Source organism: Mizuhopecten yessoensis, unplaced genomic scaffold (assembly GCF_002113885.1).
Source record: "Mizuhopecten yessoensis strain PY_sf001 unplaced genomic scaffold, ASM211388v2 scaffold5877, whole genome shotgun sequence".
Taxonomy (NCBI): Eukaryota; Metazoa; Mollusca; class Bivalvia; order Pectinida; family Pectinidae; genus Mizuhopecten; species Mizuhopecten yessoensis.
The window spans coordinates 994,122-1,010,888 of NW_018406268.1; the positions used below are offsets into that span (position 1 = coordinate 994,122).

Sequence of the window (16,767 nt, forward strand, 5' to 3'; positions counted from 1 at the left end):
GGTTACAACTTTTTATCATTCAAGATGGCGGCGCCCATGCGTTTATTTGGCAGATGGTTACTTGCTGAAGGAAAACCATGTATTTCACGAATTATCAGAGAAAGGAAGACGGAAGGATTGACTTTCAGTCAGATTCGCCAAACAGCTTCCCCGTCACGTGGTATGAGTTGCATTTAGTCATTTTAATAATACAACGCTTACTCTATGGTTATTGCATGGGTTCTGGAATATATCGTCTAGTCATCAGTTTCCGCGCGTTATGTATTTCCGCGCAGCCATTTTATCAAGCAGGTCTCGTAACTACGTGACCTGCTGGACACAACACAAGGATATTTTAGACATTTGGCCATCGTCTGTAAACTGACACAAAAATACCGGAAGTTCGTCCGGAAAACATAAGTAATCACTGATTAAAAAACACGCATAAATATGCAGTTTTGCTTAATGCACTTTTTATCTTGGTCAAAATGAACCCATACCTGAAAAACGGTGATATATTTCATTCATGAAACAGTCTTTTATGTAGTCTGACAAACGTACGAAAATGTCGTATGTAAATGAGGCCACGTCTCCTTGTCGATTTTTTTCCACTTCCTTGGTCACAAGGAGACATTCTTATATCGATAAACAGTGTTTTCAATGAAACGTAAATCTTGTAATGCAATGAACTTCCAATTTTCACCAATTTTAAACAGAACAAAATGAGAAATAACTTACCATCAACCAAAACCGATATAAGACTGCAGAAAAAGATATTAACAGATTCTATAGTATATAACTAAATAGATATAATAAATAAATTTATAAAATTACATGAATTCGTTCAATTTGACATCTTGAAAAAATTATCAAAATGTAAAATTTAATAAATATGTTTTGATAATTAATTTAAGATTTTTTTTTTTATTCCAAATGAAGTTTTTGTTCTTGCAGGTCACTGTAGAGAATTTCTTTTTAGTGTATTCCAGTTATCTTTCTTTAAACACTAAATATGACAGTCCTTCGTAATTTCAACAGATTTCTGCCGATATGAGTATGAAATCGTGGATGCTTCTTAAGTGCGCTAAACCGGTAACCCGAGGATATGTGATATACATTTGTATTATCGCATCCACTAGATAGCGCACCCCCTTATACTAATAAATCATATTATACTATTATGATTTATTAGTATAAGGGGGTGCAATATCTAGTGGGTGCGATAATATATCACATATATACTAGATTGCGCACCCCCTTATACTAATAAACCATATTTACTAATAAACCATAGGATTGGTCAAAGATTTAAAGCAACTGCTTTCACAAGACATGGGAAATACAGCAGAGAAAGAAAGCTGCACATAGACACATCCTGGTAAAAACAGTCATGACCAAAATCGTCCATTTCCATTAATATAAAAATTGGCAATACTTAACGTTATATGGTATTTTAAAAACCAACCTTTAGATTATTTCATAGGGGAGAAACCATCTTGCGAAATCTTCAAATGTTTCAAAAAGTACTACTGTTAACCGTATTTGACAAAACAATGATGTAACTGTCATGGTATAGTACAAGCATTGGAAGAGCTGTGTATTGGATTGCCAAACAGGTCCTGGAGATAGAGAGGGAGGGATTTGTGTAACACAAGTAGGTGTCAACCCCTGAAACCTCCAACGAGGGAGGTATCCCTCATTCCACATTTCCAATGAGGGAGAAAGTGTGTGAAATGCGATTGAAACTGCTTTGCTAAATTTATATTTCCCTTTTTATGTATCGAAATAACTCCCAAATAACATTCATTTGATTCAGACACACCTGTTATGATCATTACATACACCCTGCAGTAACTAGGAGATTATTTGAGTACAGGATGTAATTTTGAGTTTGTGTGAGTGTGGACTTGAATGAGGGAGTTTCGAGGGAGATTGGTAAATTTTGATCAAAATGAGGGAGTCTCCCTCCTAATGGGGGTGGGGGGATGACAGCTATGCAGTATAAAAATTACATATCCTATAATATACACAATACCCGTATATATTATATATATTCAGATATAGAAAGGGTAGCAGTGCATGTTAAAATGAAAACCCAATGTATCATCCTCAAGAATACGATTTGGTATAGCTGCAAATATATTTAGCATACCTGGCACAAAGTGCCAGTAAGCTCATGGCACTGTGAAGCATCTGTTCTCAATCCGTCAACCAACTTTGTTCTTTTGAGGCTTTTTCTTGAAACCCGAAAGACCCAGGGTCCTGATCTTGTGCCAGTAGTTACCTGGCATGCAGTATTTTTAGCTTCCTTATACATGCATATGACCTTGATTATATGCTGGAAACTTCAAACAAAATAAAATATAGAACCATTAGGTCTATAGCCTTGATACTTGTGTATGTTATATAGTCCCACATTACAAATCTTCTTCTAATATATTGTGTTGAGGCCAAAGGTCAAATTTAAGTGTTGGCAGGGTCAAAGGTCAACATATTGGGCTATAACGAATCTGCTTAAGTTCGTCAAGGCAAAGGGTTGTAGGTATAAAAGATGAAGTGCTATGAAGGTTCCTTACATATATAGAAGACATTGATCTTCTTCCAAGGTCACAGTGGTCAAATATTTCATGAACTTCAAAGAATAAGAACAATATAGACTCTAGAGCCACAGCACGTGGTTAGTAGGTACCTGGGATGAAGTGCTGTAAAGGTACCTCATATAAATGACCTTGACCTAGTTTCAAGCTCACTGTGATCCCATACCGGTATGTTGAAAGTATGAATTTCAAGTTTAAATTTGACATTTTGTTGCTGAAAGCATATCAGCAGCTATGTTGAAATAAAAAGAAACAAACTTTGCCGACATAAAACTTACTTGTCACATACATTGTTCAGTGGTTAAGATCAATCAGTCAGCAAACAAGCATACATGACTTACACATGATATGGGTCTGTGTGAGAGTTGCAGGTCTCTGGGCCTCTTTTTTAACAATATAAATTATGTTCGGATTAAAGGAAAAGCACTATTCATAAAAAAATAGTTGATTAAATTTATTCTTTTATAGTGAATCTCTTATCTTCATCAAAAAAAGTTGCTAGGAGTTCAACTTCATATCTTTTGTTTCAAGACCAGTAGGTATACATGCACATATATTTTTCTACTTTCAGAACTGAAGAAATTTTACAAGAATGCATATGTTGTCCAGTCAAATGGTAGGTACACCAAAACTACCTTGCTCTAATCTAAAGATTGATCTGGTTTATCAGTCCCACAGTGTTCAAGATGGTTATTTAATTATTAGTGGGCCACTGTTACAATGTTCTATCAGAGGGGACTATTGAGTTTGCATTTTTCAGTCAATCAATCTATCAGTTGTACATTGTCTCAGCGTAGGCATATATCTCAAATATTCTCTTACCTACAAATGTCAAATTTAATATGCAAGTACCCCATCAAGTGTTGCATACTGAAATCATATCTCATGCCACACTTTATAAAGAGTTATGGGCTTGTAGATTTGTTCAAAATCTGCCTAAAGGGTAGTGCTCTAAACGTGAGACTTTAAAATATACAGCAAAACCTCAATATTATGCCCCTCATTTTATTTTTGACCTGGTTAACTACTGAAATCATTGTCCCTTTTTTTTGTTTTCTTAAGAATTCCTTAATAGGTTTCCCTCAATTAAACATCAAACCCCTTTATAATGCCAACGTTTCTTTTGACAGATGTTGGCAGTATAATGAGGTTCTACTGTACAAATAAAAATACATACAATATATAAAGTGTCCTTCACAATAACCTGGTGGTCTGATCCAACACTAACACCTTATCTATAAAACTGATTTTAAACCAATTTATCTGGATTGTAGATTGAATATGATATTTTGTTTTCTAGGTTGGTTTGAAATCAATTTGGACAACAGAAAACTAAGAACACCAACAGGAAATCTGTTCCGTGTTCCCAGTGAAACTTTAGCAATGGCAGTGGCCACGGAATGGAACGCCCAACAAGACACCATTAAAAGACACAACATGCATCTGGTAAGACATTGTATGGTGATCATCGAAAGCTGCAGGCTAAGATGAATTGATGTAGTGTGCTGGATTCAGTTTAGAATATCTATAAATATTTGTTCTGAAGGGATAACAGTTTAAAAATAAAAGATTATGTCCAGAATTATTTGTTCTCTTCACATATATGTTGACCCAAAACCAAATAAGCACAAACCAAAATAAATCAAGTACGTGGTAACCTTGCTACACATATCAAAATATGAATTTCCTGTCTGCAGAATATATTGTTGCAAAATGTTGTTACCAAGGTACATAGGAAATATCAGGAATTCAAGATATTGTTTTGCAATTTAGAGAATGTAAGAAGTATTGAACAAATTTGATACAAATACCTATGTATTAAAGGAAATAGATAATTACATTAAAACATTTTGTATACAAATTGCTTTTGGTCCTGTTTAAATTATGTTTCCATATTGTACATGTTTTTCATTGTCTTTGGAACAATATTGAACAAAATGTTTGCATTTGAAGATGGGGCCTATGAAGCAACTTGTGTTGTTTCATATATCTTGAAATCATTTTTTTCTAAGATATTTTAGATTGATAGGTGTGTTGAATATTATTCATAACCCATAGCTGTTTGTGTGGAATACAGTTTTCATTAATGCCGTCATTTTCTTTTTGACAGAATAGTTTGTCCAATACAGCACTTGATAACCCTATTGGGAAAACCAAAGAAGAAATGACAACATCATTGATGCATTTTTTGGAAACCGACACCATTTGGTGAGTTTGTAATCAACCTTAGTCTGTTTGTTCATGTGGACAAAATCAATTCCTGATAGAGTGGTGTACATGTTCTTTGGTTCCATATTCACACATGATGATAATTGTCTGCAGCTTATTTCCCCTAAGAGGTCAAAGTCATCAGTCTCATATACATGAGAGACTTAATTTTATGGGGTCAGACTGGTTTACCTACTTATAAACAATGGTTTTTAGGGGTTGTGTTTGTTAATGTTTACTGCCCATTTAGATTTTAAGTCATTTAGGGTCACGGTTTGGAGGAAAAAACCAGAGGGACCTATTAACTCATTCACCCCTGAAAATTCATAATGAACTGTTCCAACCTTTGAATTGGAAGAGTTCAAATGTGTCTTCAGGGGTGAATGAGTTAATATTAATGCTGGCCTTTAAGTCTTTGCCAAGGCTTGCCAGAAAACAACACCAGACCACTAGATACATCCCTATCACATTACAATTCTGACCCTTAAACATTTAAAGGAAAGTGACCCAGTTTTTGACCCTGAATTCATGGATATTTATCATATTTAATTCCTTTATAGTGGCCTGGAATGGTTTTACAATAAGTGTATTTTACGGATAGTTTCAGACTGACAGAGCCACAGGATTTAGCAGAACTGCAACAGAAGGAATGGGAACCTATCATGAAATGGGCAAGTGACAGGTCAGTGAACATAAGCTCATGGCTATTTTCTGCATAAATAATGTCATGGAGAACTTCAGGTACATTATCATATCTCAAAGAGTAGCTAGAATCTAGAATGTTAAAATTTGGCATTGGTCCCTTTTGAAGTTTATGGAAAAAACTTTTCAACGATTCAATGTTGATGTAACAGTAATGTTAATAGTGAACTTATATAAAGATGTATTATATAATTTATAATTATTTTTTTATTATTAATTATTAATTTATTTATTTATAATTCCTAATACATGTACCTGAAATAAAAGCACATGTTGTTGGACTGGTTTTCCATTTTAATTATTAATCAGTTATTTAGAAACTTCATGTTAATTACACACATGAAGTCATTGTTTTTTCAGGTGAGCAATACAGGCCCTCTGGGCCTCTTGTTTCACTTGCCATTTTGTATTAAGAAGTCAGTGTTTGTGCTGTACAGTCAGGATATATGGCATGTAACTTTCTGAGATTATAGGCTTTTAAACGTTTTTAGTAAAAGAAGACAGGTGAAACAGTTCAGGCAACTTCTCCAATAGAACCATGAGATATAGTCATAATTGGCTGGCAGCTCTCTGGTGTGGAACTCGGAAGGCTATCAAGTTTGTTCAAGTGTACCGTATGACATTGGCCTACTTTTGAGATTGCAGTGGTCAAAAGTGTTTATTTAGATTTGTATGCTTCTTGTTCTCTGTTCTATTGGTGGATATAAAGTGGATTGGGGTTAAGTCAATGTGTTTTATATATTCCTCGATTTTATTTGCAGATATAAAGTAGAGTTGTGTTCAACCACTGGTCTACAGAGCCTTGTGATTCCTGCCAATACTAGACAGACTTTAGAAAAGTACCTGATCTACAACAATGAATGGGCATTGCATGGTAAGAATACACTGCACACCTTATTTGCAAAACAAATTTGAAATAATTTTTAGCATCTTGAAATATAACAAGATACACATATCTAAAGGTATATCAGAGTTCTGCCTAATAGCAGTGTATTAATGTTGTTTTTAATGTGATCATTAGTTTGTACGGATTCAACTCATTGCCACCCTACAGGTTACCAGTTTGGAGTGGAGGCCCTGAAGTCACTGCTGTTGATGTTGGCTGTGGTCCACAAACAAATATCAGTGGAGCGAGCTGTTTACCTGTCCCGACTGGAGAGCCAGTATCAGGTACCACATCCTCCATTGTTCTTGTCATTATAATATTAGTCCTTTACAGGTGAAACCAGAGTGTTTTTAGGATTTGATCATAATGTTCTATAAGTTGGTCTTCTTGCTGAGGCATCTTATCCATACATTTGTCCTGTCTCTTGAGAGGCATTGTCTTTTAAGTTACTAGATATTTTTTCTATCAAACCCCATAAGCAGATGCATCATGATATCACAGGTTCTAGTCCTGTCTGTTATAGCCATTATATACAGCCATTATATGGGGGTATTGACAAACAAGGCTACTACCTGTGATGGTACAATGTATCATGACGAGTCAATGTTTGGTCCTGTAACCCTTTCAGGTCCATTCTCCAAATGTTTAGGTTATGAAAAAGGGTCAAAGGTCAAAAGATCATAATTCTTATTCAGACAATAAATTTTGAATGACTTGAATTTTTTATTTTTTTTCATAGATGGCAACATCATGAATTGACGGTGTGTACCATTCTAATTTGTCAAGGTCATGTGTAGAATTAAAGTCAAAGGTCATGTCATTAGGCCAAATAAAAAAATGTTGTTAAAGTCAGAACTCCTGCTCTATATTTATAAGCTAATTTTTCTTTTTAAAAGTCAAAAAATGTTTTACAGTTTGAAACTTGATATAATTTCTTAATTTTCAGGCAGACACTTGGGGCAATGTTGAGTGGCACCATGACTTCGACAAATATGACCTACAGGCACGCGTAGCAGCCGCTGCCGTCTTTATTCACTGGTGTAGTGAGAAAACTAGTGTCTGGTCCAAAAGATAACTACCACCAAAACATTAGTTAGTGATAGACTAGTGCCAGTATCAAAGAATTTCCCGCTTGTAAATCACCATTTTATGTCAACCTCACAGTTAATAAAGCTGTAGAATTTTAAAAGACTTGGGGTGATGATTTCTGATTCCTTAATTTTCAAGAAATTAATTTTATTCCTTGTATTATATACTGTATAACACGAAATTTAGATCGTTTCATGGAACAAACATTCGTGGATATCCTATATTAACAAACAGTAGACAGGTATATCATTCAAATTTGTTGTATATATTTTCGAGGTTCAATATCAACCACAAAAACCACGAATGTTTATACACAACGAACATTTCATGTTATACAGTAACCTTAATTAAGGAAGAGTTGTTAACATGTACCAGCTAAAATTCATTACTATAAAGGAGTTTGACAATACATTGATGAGGGAGACATCTAAAGTTATTGTTTCAAAAAGGAAAAGGATATCAAAGTTTTACTTTATACACAATGTACGTATTAAAATTTAAATGTGTCGCAACGTTTCAAGACCGACTGGTCCCTTTGTTAAGCTATGACTGAGTGAGCTATTTGTATTGTTTACCTGTACAAAGATTTGATGAAATTGTAATTCGGTGCAGTGTGTATTCGCTCTCTATAGATGGACGAAATGTCCCGGGACGAGTGACATAAAAAACATACAATTTCATCACATCCTTGAACAGGTTAACAATAATAGTAATAATTTGAGGTTCTTATATACCGCCTTATTACAACCTAGTTCGAAGGTCATCTCAAAGCGGTTCACATTTTATTATCCGTGGTTAAGGGCCTTTGCAACCAGCCAATATCTTCTTCAACTCCCTGGGAAGCGTACAGCCGGTGCTGCCATTTTGGCGCTCACAGCTAGCATTCAACAATTCTAGCACTGCCCAACCATGTACTCATTTACAGCTTAGACTGAAACAAACGGCGTAAAGGTTCTTGCTCAAAGATACAACACAGTGCCGTGACCTGACTCAAACCTGCAACCCTTCGGTCACAAGTTCGGCGCCCTACCACTAGACTACCGTGCCTCCTGATACAAATCGCTCACCCAGCCATAGGTTGATGAAGGGACCTGTCGGTCTTGAAACGTTATGACACGTTTAATATATACATTGTTTGTGCATAAAGTTAAACTTTGATATTACATATTTCCAAACTGATAAATCTTATTGAAGATAGAAAAAAGGATGTTTAAATACAGTGTACAGTACAGTGCAGTTTGCAAGTTAGAAACTGAAATCAGGAGTATCGCCTGATTTATACAGTAGAAGATACACAGTGTATGTAGCAGGGGTTTCAGTCAGATTTCAAGTTGCATGTATCCAACACAATTGAAGTAGGTAGTTCATTTCATACATTTATAGTACCCGTACCCCATTACCATTTTTCTAACTTTTTTAAATGAAAGGATCCAGTGAAATATATAAAGTATGGGGGTATTTTTACCGGCTACTGGCTACAAATGAAACCCCTGAGGTAGTTAAGATGTATACATAAATATTAAATAAGTGAAGGCATCATATTTGAACAACAGAGGCTGAATATAAGACTTCAACATTAATGTGTGTAGACTTGCTTTGTCATTTATTTATGTACATTTTTATACAGTAATGAAATATATTACTTGTCAACAATGATTGATAGGTCTGTTAATTACTTGACAGCCAATGAATCAGTATATATTACAATGTATGTACAAAAGTCATGTCTCTGTACAAAATTGATATAAAGTAGTATCTGTCTAAATCAAACATCTTATGGATCAACCATCATAGGTTAGTGTAATGCAGAAACGTCGTTGATGGAGATGTTTAAAGTTGACAGAATACTGAGGAATTGGTTTGGACAAGTTACACTGTATTGTCCAAATTTTGTCCGAAAATTGCAGGCGACAATGACCGTGACCTACATTTATCACAGATATTTCTAAGCTTCTGTAGGACTATGATAACATCGTAAATGCCCATCTCTACGAATGATGTCAATGGTCATAATCACAGTTCCTTACAATATTCAAATCAGCCCCTTATTTTCACAGTAAAATGATCTCCTTTGGCACAAACCTCTCCCGTGCAAAATGCCAGACTGGTTTGGTCACAGTTAAAATTTATCAAAGGCACTTCCAACATGGAATCAGTAATTTCCTGTTTGTAACACTTCCAAATTGTCAATTTCATCTCGTAGGTGATCAATAAGATTGTTTATTTCTGTAACTCTCATGCGGTTTCTGGCAACTTCCTCATCTTCGTGAATTTTGTCGATCGTCGTTTTCAGCCAATGGTTGATTCTGGTCACCATGTCGTCTTCCTTGTTGTCTATCTTGAGCAGGTGAACATCGTGTGACGAGGAAACTGCGTTCATGATGGTGTCCTTGTCCACAAATAACTGCAATGATAGACAAAATTTAATGCAACGTAATGATTAACGCACATGTAAGCAACATACCATACTTTACAAGATTTACCAGTCCAGCACAAGTGACAATATCAACTGCATCTATTTTACTTTCAAATGTTATGAATAGGTCTTTAATTTAATATTTAAATGACATTGAGATGTATACATCCACCTTATAATTTTATTGTTTATTTGGCAAAGTGATCAGATGACAAAATAAAGTGCTGTCTTGATTAATATGTCCAATGCTATCGGAAATCTTATAGAGAGAAGTACTGCTATTAGAAATCTTGAAGAGAGAAGCACTGATATTAGAAATCTCTTCTGCAGAGAGCTGTAATACCATCAGAAATCTTGAAGAGAGAATTAATGCTATCAGAAATCTTGAAGAGAGAAGTACTGCTATCAGAAATCTCTTCTGCAGAGAGCTGTAGTGCTATCAGAAATCTTGAAGAAAGAAATAATGCTATCAGAAATCCTGAAGAGAGAAGTACTGCTATTTCTGCAGAGAGCTGTAATGCTATCATAATCAGAAATCTACATTACAGCAATAAGTAATGAATTTCTGAAATATCCTCTACAAAGCCGCTACCCAATACCATGGGGGCAAAGCATCAGCAAAGGTATGAATTGAAATTCTAGATTATCGTGGCTGCAAGACCTGTCACTTATTGATATTCAAATATTAATCTCAAAATATCCCACCATTCTCAAGTCTTCATTGATCTCATCATCTAACTCGTTCTTGAGAACTTTTTCCAGTGTGATAATGGCAATCTCCATCATCTTCTCATGATGGAAGGTCTCCAGATCCCGACACTGGGCCAGGAAAGCCTGGATGTTCTCCTGGAAGGAGGCCACCAGATCCTGCATACTCCTCTCAAAGTCTTTGATGACGTCCTACAAGCATACAAATGAAAGGTTGCATTAACAATTGATGGTACATGTATTGGAAAGTCCATCTTTTTCTTAGCATGTTAATATTTTGACCAATAATGTTTTAAATAAACTGTCAGATAGTTTAAGAATATTTCCTTGTGGAAAATTTGAAGGAAACAGAAGTATTGACAGAGATATCCATACAGAATGTATATTAATTTGATGGAAGTTTAATGAAATTCGAGTATTCATGAAGACCTTTATAAATTAACAATATCTGAGGGAAACATGTGATATCTTCTAATCTGAAGGAAATCCATGTTCAATGCATGGTGATAAAGCTCTATACAGTGTTACTAAGTATTAAGTGAAAAAAGGATTACTATTTCTAGTATGCCCATGCTTTGTATTGTTGAAGATATCCATATACTTATCTGATGAAGAAATTTAGAAAAATAATTGATGATAATCAGATATAAACATTTGTGAAAGGGAAACTTGTGAAAGAGATTTCTGTAGAGTGATTTGGTGGACATTGACAATTTTGGTTAACCCTTCCACCCCTAGGTAATTTCAGTAGACTCTACCATGCATTCATCTGGATGAGTCCATTATGGTCTACAGTGGTTAAAGGGTAAATGTATATATGTCTGGTGTGACAAAGAGCGTAGAATACCTCCAACTGGTCCACAATCTGTAGCTCCAACCCCATGAGTTTGTCCCACAGCTCTGAAACTTGATTATTGTAGTCGGCCACAACAGACTCCAGTACCTTCTGGTCACTGATCTGACCCAGCTCCTGCATGATCTACATACACAACAGAGAAATACAGGATTGAGAAAGTGTAAACAAATATTTAGTGAAGTCACAATCCACGCTTTACAGAACTCCAGAATTTCAGACCCGTAATTATTACCAACTTTTCATCCACTCACCCTCTTTTTCACGACCATGAAGTTGTTGATGGCCTTCATGCCAAGATTCTTGTTCTCCTGCTCAGCATCCTCAACACATTCCCAGAACTGCTTCACCTCAGAGTCACGCTTTTCATGTTCCTTCAAGCCATACTCAAACATTTGATGGCAGATGGCAACAAATTTGTCCTTAAAAGTGAAAACTGTCAAGGAATATAATTCAAGTACTGATAAGCGATATTAAAGAATATTTTGAGAGGAAAAACATGAAATCCAGTACATGTATTTCTAGGAAATTTGGATTAGCACAATAAAAATATGCCAAATTGTGAGATTATTTTAAATACATTTTGCAAAATTTGTGTATCATGCTGGGAACTATACATATTATGTATAATTGATAAATACCAATAAACAATAGCAACATCAGTTGAGAAGCAGGCCCCGTTCTCACAAAGCTTCCTTAACTTTGAGGATTTCCTTAAGTCTAGGATTTTCCTCAAATTTGAGGATTTCCTCAAATATTTGAGGATTTCCTCAAATACGGTTCTCACAAAACATTCGAGGAAATGTTCTTCCTTATCTTTGAGGTAAACAATGTACAAAAATTAACATACATTTTTTTGAGAGAGAGACAAAGTTAGGAAGGGGCTTAATTGCAGGCACCCACCCTGTTGCAAGGACATTTGTCAAAGTGGGGAGGGGGCTTATTTGTGAGAGGGGGCTTATTTGCAGGCACCCACCCTGTTCCAAGGACATTTGCCACAAGTGGGGAGGGGGCTTATTTGCAGTCAAATACGGTAAACAAAAGGATATGTCTGTAAGAGATCTTCAATCCCTGGCATCTCGCTCAACTTCTGTCCCTCAGAATCTTCGATATACATCATCTCAAACAGGTGTGGTCCATCCATCAGCTCCACATAGGCCGCCTGTGTGGGATATAGGACACATTTATCCCTCATGTAAAAGTTTATGTCATGTTGAAAACAAAATACCTCATATATTATATGTATAGTTATAGCACCAATTGTTCTTCAAACCATACATTCTGTTCAGTCTTCAAACATGTATGGGATGGAAAAATAATTCATATTTTTTTTATTTTTTTTAAATCACAACATTGCATGTATATAAATATAAAAGGAAATAACAATTTAAAACAACTGATATAGACACTGTTATCAGTTCTCAAAGTGTACAATGTTAAAAATAAACTGTCCTCCTAATTACCTTGTGGAGTTCCAGCTGTTTCTTGTTCTTGATTTCCTCTTCCTGTTTCAGTTCAGCCTGTTTCTCATTGTGTAACATTTCATCTCTTTGAATCATGTGTTTTTCCATAGCATCTTCTCTCTGTTATAATGTTACAGTGTAAAATGCAATAAATGTATCTTAGTTTAAAGTGATTTTTAATAACTGGATAACATAGAGAGGAAGAGACAGAGGGTCAGATCTGGTACTGCTGTATTAATTTACACATCTCACAACCTACTCACAACTAGTACATATCAAAGGATATAAACCCTGTAAGTACGGTGGAGTCTTGATATTTACAGCAAAAGTAGCTTGATTGGGAGGCAACTTAAGTACTTGGAACAATTTTGTATAAAAAAAGGCCATACCCTAATAGATTCTCTAAAATATTGGAACAATAGAAAAAATTGTGGATACATAAACAAGGTTTCGTTGAATTATAATTGTCAAATATGTATGTTCTAGCACCAAAAGAACCCTGCTTTGACAAGCTCTAAAAAACAACCTCACTTTACGGTTTGTTGTATATGTAATGGTGTAATATTAATATGAATTATCACTCTATTACTCATGGCTTAGATAATATCTACTGACCGACTGTTTATCCACCAGGCGGTAGTCGAGGAAGTCGATACCAGACAGGAAGGCAATCACATACTGTTTGTAGCCGCTCTGCTTACAGAATGGATTGCCAGCGAGGTTTAATGTTTTCATTTCCTTAAACCTTCGCAGATATAACAACTGAAATAGGAAATATTGATAAAGTATTTAAATAGCATACATATACTACTTTCTGAAACATATTTTATATATTACTTACTGGCAATTATAAATTGTGAAAATTATCTAGAGTAATTCATGCAAACAGAATAGCTGGTGAAAAATATAATCACAGGTGCTTGAATCAATTCTTTCTCCCCCCTCCCCCAATTTTTTTTGGGGGGTGGCGAGGGGAGTGGGAGTGTAAAGGGGTTGGAGGGAGGGGGAGGACAATTGGTTCAAGTACTTGTCCTAATGATTAGGAAAATCCAAGGAAGTAAATTTAAAATCACTATATTGAAAATCAGCCTCGATATCTAGGGGTTACGCTCACTTTCGTTCTCTGCACCCCTGGTATATGTCATGAAGATTACAAAGGAGAGACGCCGACTTCAAAGCCTGTCAATTTTTACCATTAGGTGACCACGAGATTCTTTTGATGTTTATCAAAGGATCAAACTAGTCTTCTTGTCTCATCAACAAGGTAGCGCACACTGAGCCTTCATTTTTGCTATGACATATTCCAGCGGTGCAGGGAGCGAAGGTGAGCGTAACCCCTGGATGTTAAGGATGATTAAAAATGTGATTGTGTATATACATACTTACGTGTAAAATGTCAAAATCATTCCATCATGTTTTTTTTTATATAATTTACTCTCAGTTTCACATAACCTGAAACTTGCTATGCTGATATCCACATAGCTATTGTCAAATAGAGAAGTTAACCAGCTTACATTGCTTAGTTCTGTGAGCATGTTGTTTCCAATGGAGAAGACGTGGAGGTTTAAGAGAGTATCCATGTTTTCCAGTGTGGCAATCCGGTTGTTGTACAATGTCAGATCCTCCAGCTTGGTGAGAGCGTTGAGACCCTCAATCACCTCAATGTTGTTGAAGGACAAGTCTGTGTAAATAAAACAAAGGTTTGATATAAAATATTATAAAAAGGATACACACTTTGGTTAGATTTGAAGTTTCTGTAGTTTGATAGGCCCTTCAACTCATTCACCCTCTTCATATTAAAACTGGACTTGCCTAGTCTTTGATTTGGTAAGGTTCACATATGACTTTAGGGACAAATGTGTGAAGGTCCTTTAAATCTTAATCACAGTCTGATAAGGTAAAAGGTGCAGTAAACATGTAGTTTATATTATGCCTTTTAAGGCCGAACAAAACATGTCTGTTTAGAGTCTCTCAAGCTGCCATTATTATAGTGATGTTCCTAGCCAACTCAGCCGGTAAATAAAAAGTGTATAATGTCTATTACTTAGTTCTGCACCCATGATAATTTCACATTAGAGAATTTGTCTTAGGTGCTTTCAAAATGCAGTGATGAGGATTAAATGACAATTAATGGAAAACCCATTAGATACAAAACAACTAAAAACACACCTTTCTTAAATCTATCTTAATTAAATATGTTCTTATTAAAATAAATTTAAAAAAAAAAGGAAACATTCAAATGATATGGTAAACTTCATATTGCCACATATTACTTACCTAGCCATACCAAGTTGACCAGGCAATCCAAACCTTCTATTTTCTCTATGATGTTGTTATCAAGCTGTAACTTGGTTAATGCTGTAAATTCCCACAAATTGTCAATCTTTAAGACATCTGAAATACAATATTAATTACATTAGTCAAATTAAACAGATTACAGATCTATACATATTTGTGTCAATAAATTGATATTTTCAAACTTCAACAGAGATAATGCTAGCACAAGTCAGAAAAGAAAATTCGTTGGATGTCACTGATACAGTATTTGCAAACCACTAATTTAATCTTTTTTTAAAATCAAATTGTAATGTATAGGGGTTCACCTCTCAATATATTTGTGTTTGAAATTTTGTTTTATACCAATTTTTTAATATTTCATTTCTTGCATGTTTCCTTAAGGTTCTTTATCTGCAAAACGAGATGGACAAAAAAATTTACTATGATTCTTTTTTTCCAAACACAAGGATGTCAGATGGAAATTCAAAAAAATATATGATATTGATAAAACCGGAGAATGTTAAATACCATTTTACAAATATGATGAAATACATTTTAATATATTTATATCAGGTTACTCTTTTTGTTTTTAACTCGCATTTTTACAACATTACTATACTGCAGGGAAATTTGAAAGATTTTTTTGAAAGGTGGATCCTCACTTAAAAAATCAAGTCTTAGGGCTAACACATCTCCAAAATCAATTCCTTCAGACTTCGCAATTTTTCCTGCTTCATCTTTAGGTCCTTGCTCCTCGACTGCTCTCTTTAGCATGTCCTCGTCGACAACCGCCGGCTCCACCGTGTCATACAGTCGACTCATTGTGATCGGTGGAACACAGCTTACAAATCACTGTGGAAGAATTTTTATATATCAAAATTATAAATTAATGAAGAAAGTATTGTAGATTGTAGATCTAGATATATTTTTTTCTGTTCTCAAACAAACTCTTCATGTAGTTAAGTGTGTTTTGATCTGGATTATTTTTCTGTAATTGTTTGTTCTTTGGGAACTTTCAAGATAAGTGTCATCACTTTTGATATAATTATTTTACAGCCTTTTATAACTTACCAAATCAAACCTGTCAATGAAACTGGTATACAAATGTTGAAAACTGAATGTCGACATACTATAATACAGCAGTGACAGTATAAAGTGATATTAAATATCATCAGTTTATGAATGTAACACAAATCATGTATTCTGTAAAGAATTGTACCTTAGTACAGTGGTCATGCTACAATATAGCTAGCATTCATAGTGGGCATGCTACAATATAGCTAGCATTCACACATGCACTGATGCAGACATGTATGTATACGCTACTGCATCCCATTGAAATACTTTGGAATGCTACGGGTCTTTTACACAATCTTTGTATACACTTTTACATTTTATGAAAGATTTACATATACGCTTTTCGACGATGTCAAATTAACGTCGTTTAGAGCAAAAAGAGATGCACGGACATACCTCAATTGAACTTGTTTACATCGAACGCCTATAATCTTGTGCCAAGATGGACGCTGTTACCACAGAGATGTCAACTTCCGTCACATTACATTTCCGGTGAATGATATTAAAGAATT

At 35.0% G+C, this 16,767-nt stretch overlaps 2 protein-coding genes across 2 annotated transcripts; one reads left to right on the forward strand and one right to left on the reverse strand.

Annotated features, from left to right (window-relative positions):
* The first annotated feature begins 16 nt into the window (after positions 1–16).
* LOC110451216 (ATP synthase mitochondrial F1 complex assembly factor 2-like) lies at positions 17–7,561 on the forward strand. Its single transcript, XM_021499118.1, has 8 exons — positions 17–160; positions 3,148–3,192; positions 3,877–4,022; positions 4,687–4,784; positions 5,386–5,466; positions 6,248–6,360; positions 6,541–6,656; positions 7,319–7,561. The coding sequence occupies exons 1-8, from the start codon at positions 25–27 to the stop codon at positions 7,445–7,447; spliced, it is 864 nt and encodes a 287-aa protein (XP_021354793.1). The 5' UTR covers positions 17–24; the 3' UTR covers positions 7,448–7,561.
* Positions 7,562–9,042: 1,481 nt separating this feature from the next.
* LOC110451218 (dynein regulatory complex subunit 3-like) lies at positions 9,043–16,749 on the reverse strand. Its single transcript, XM_021499120.1, has 11 exons — positions 16,652–16,749; positions 15,841–16,030; positions 15,179–15,295; positions 14,416–14,582; positions 13,517–13,663; positions 12,902–13,021; positions 12,488–12,600; positions 11,693–11,867; positions 11,433–11,564; positions 10,583–10,777; positions 9,043–9,865 (listed from the first exon to the last, which is right to left on the reverse strand). The coding sequence occupies exons 2-11, from the start codon at positions 15,998–16,000 to the stop codon at positions 9,614–9,616; spliced, it is 1,578 nt and encodes a 525-aa protein (XP_021354795.1). The 5' UTR covers positions 16,001–16,030; positions 16,652–16,749; the 3' UTR covers positions 9,043–9,613.
* Between the last annotated feature and the right edge of the window lie 18 nt (positions 16,750–16,767).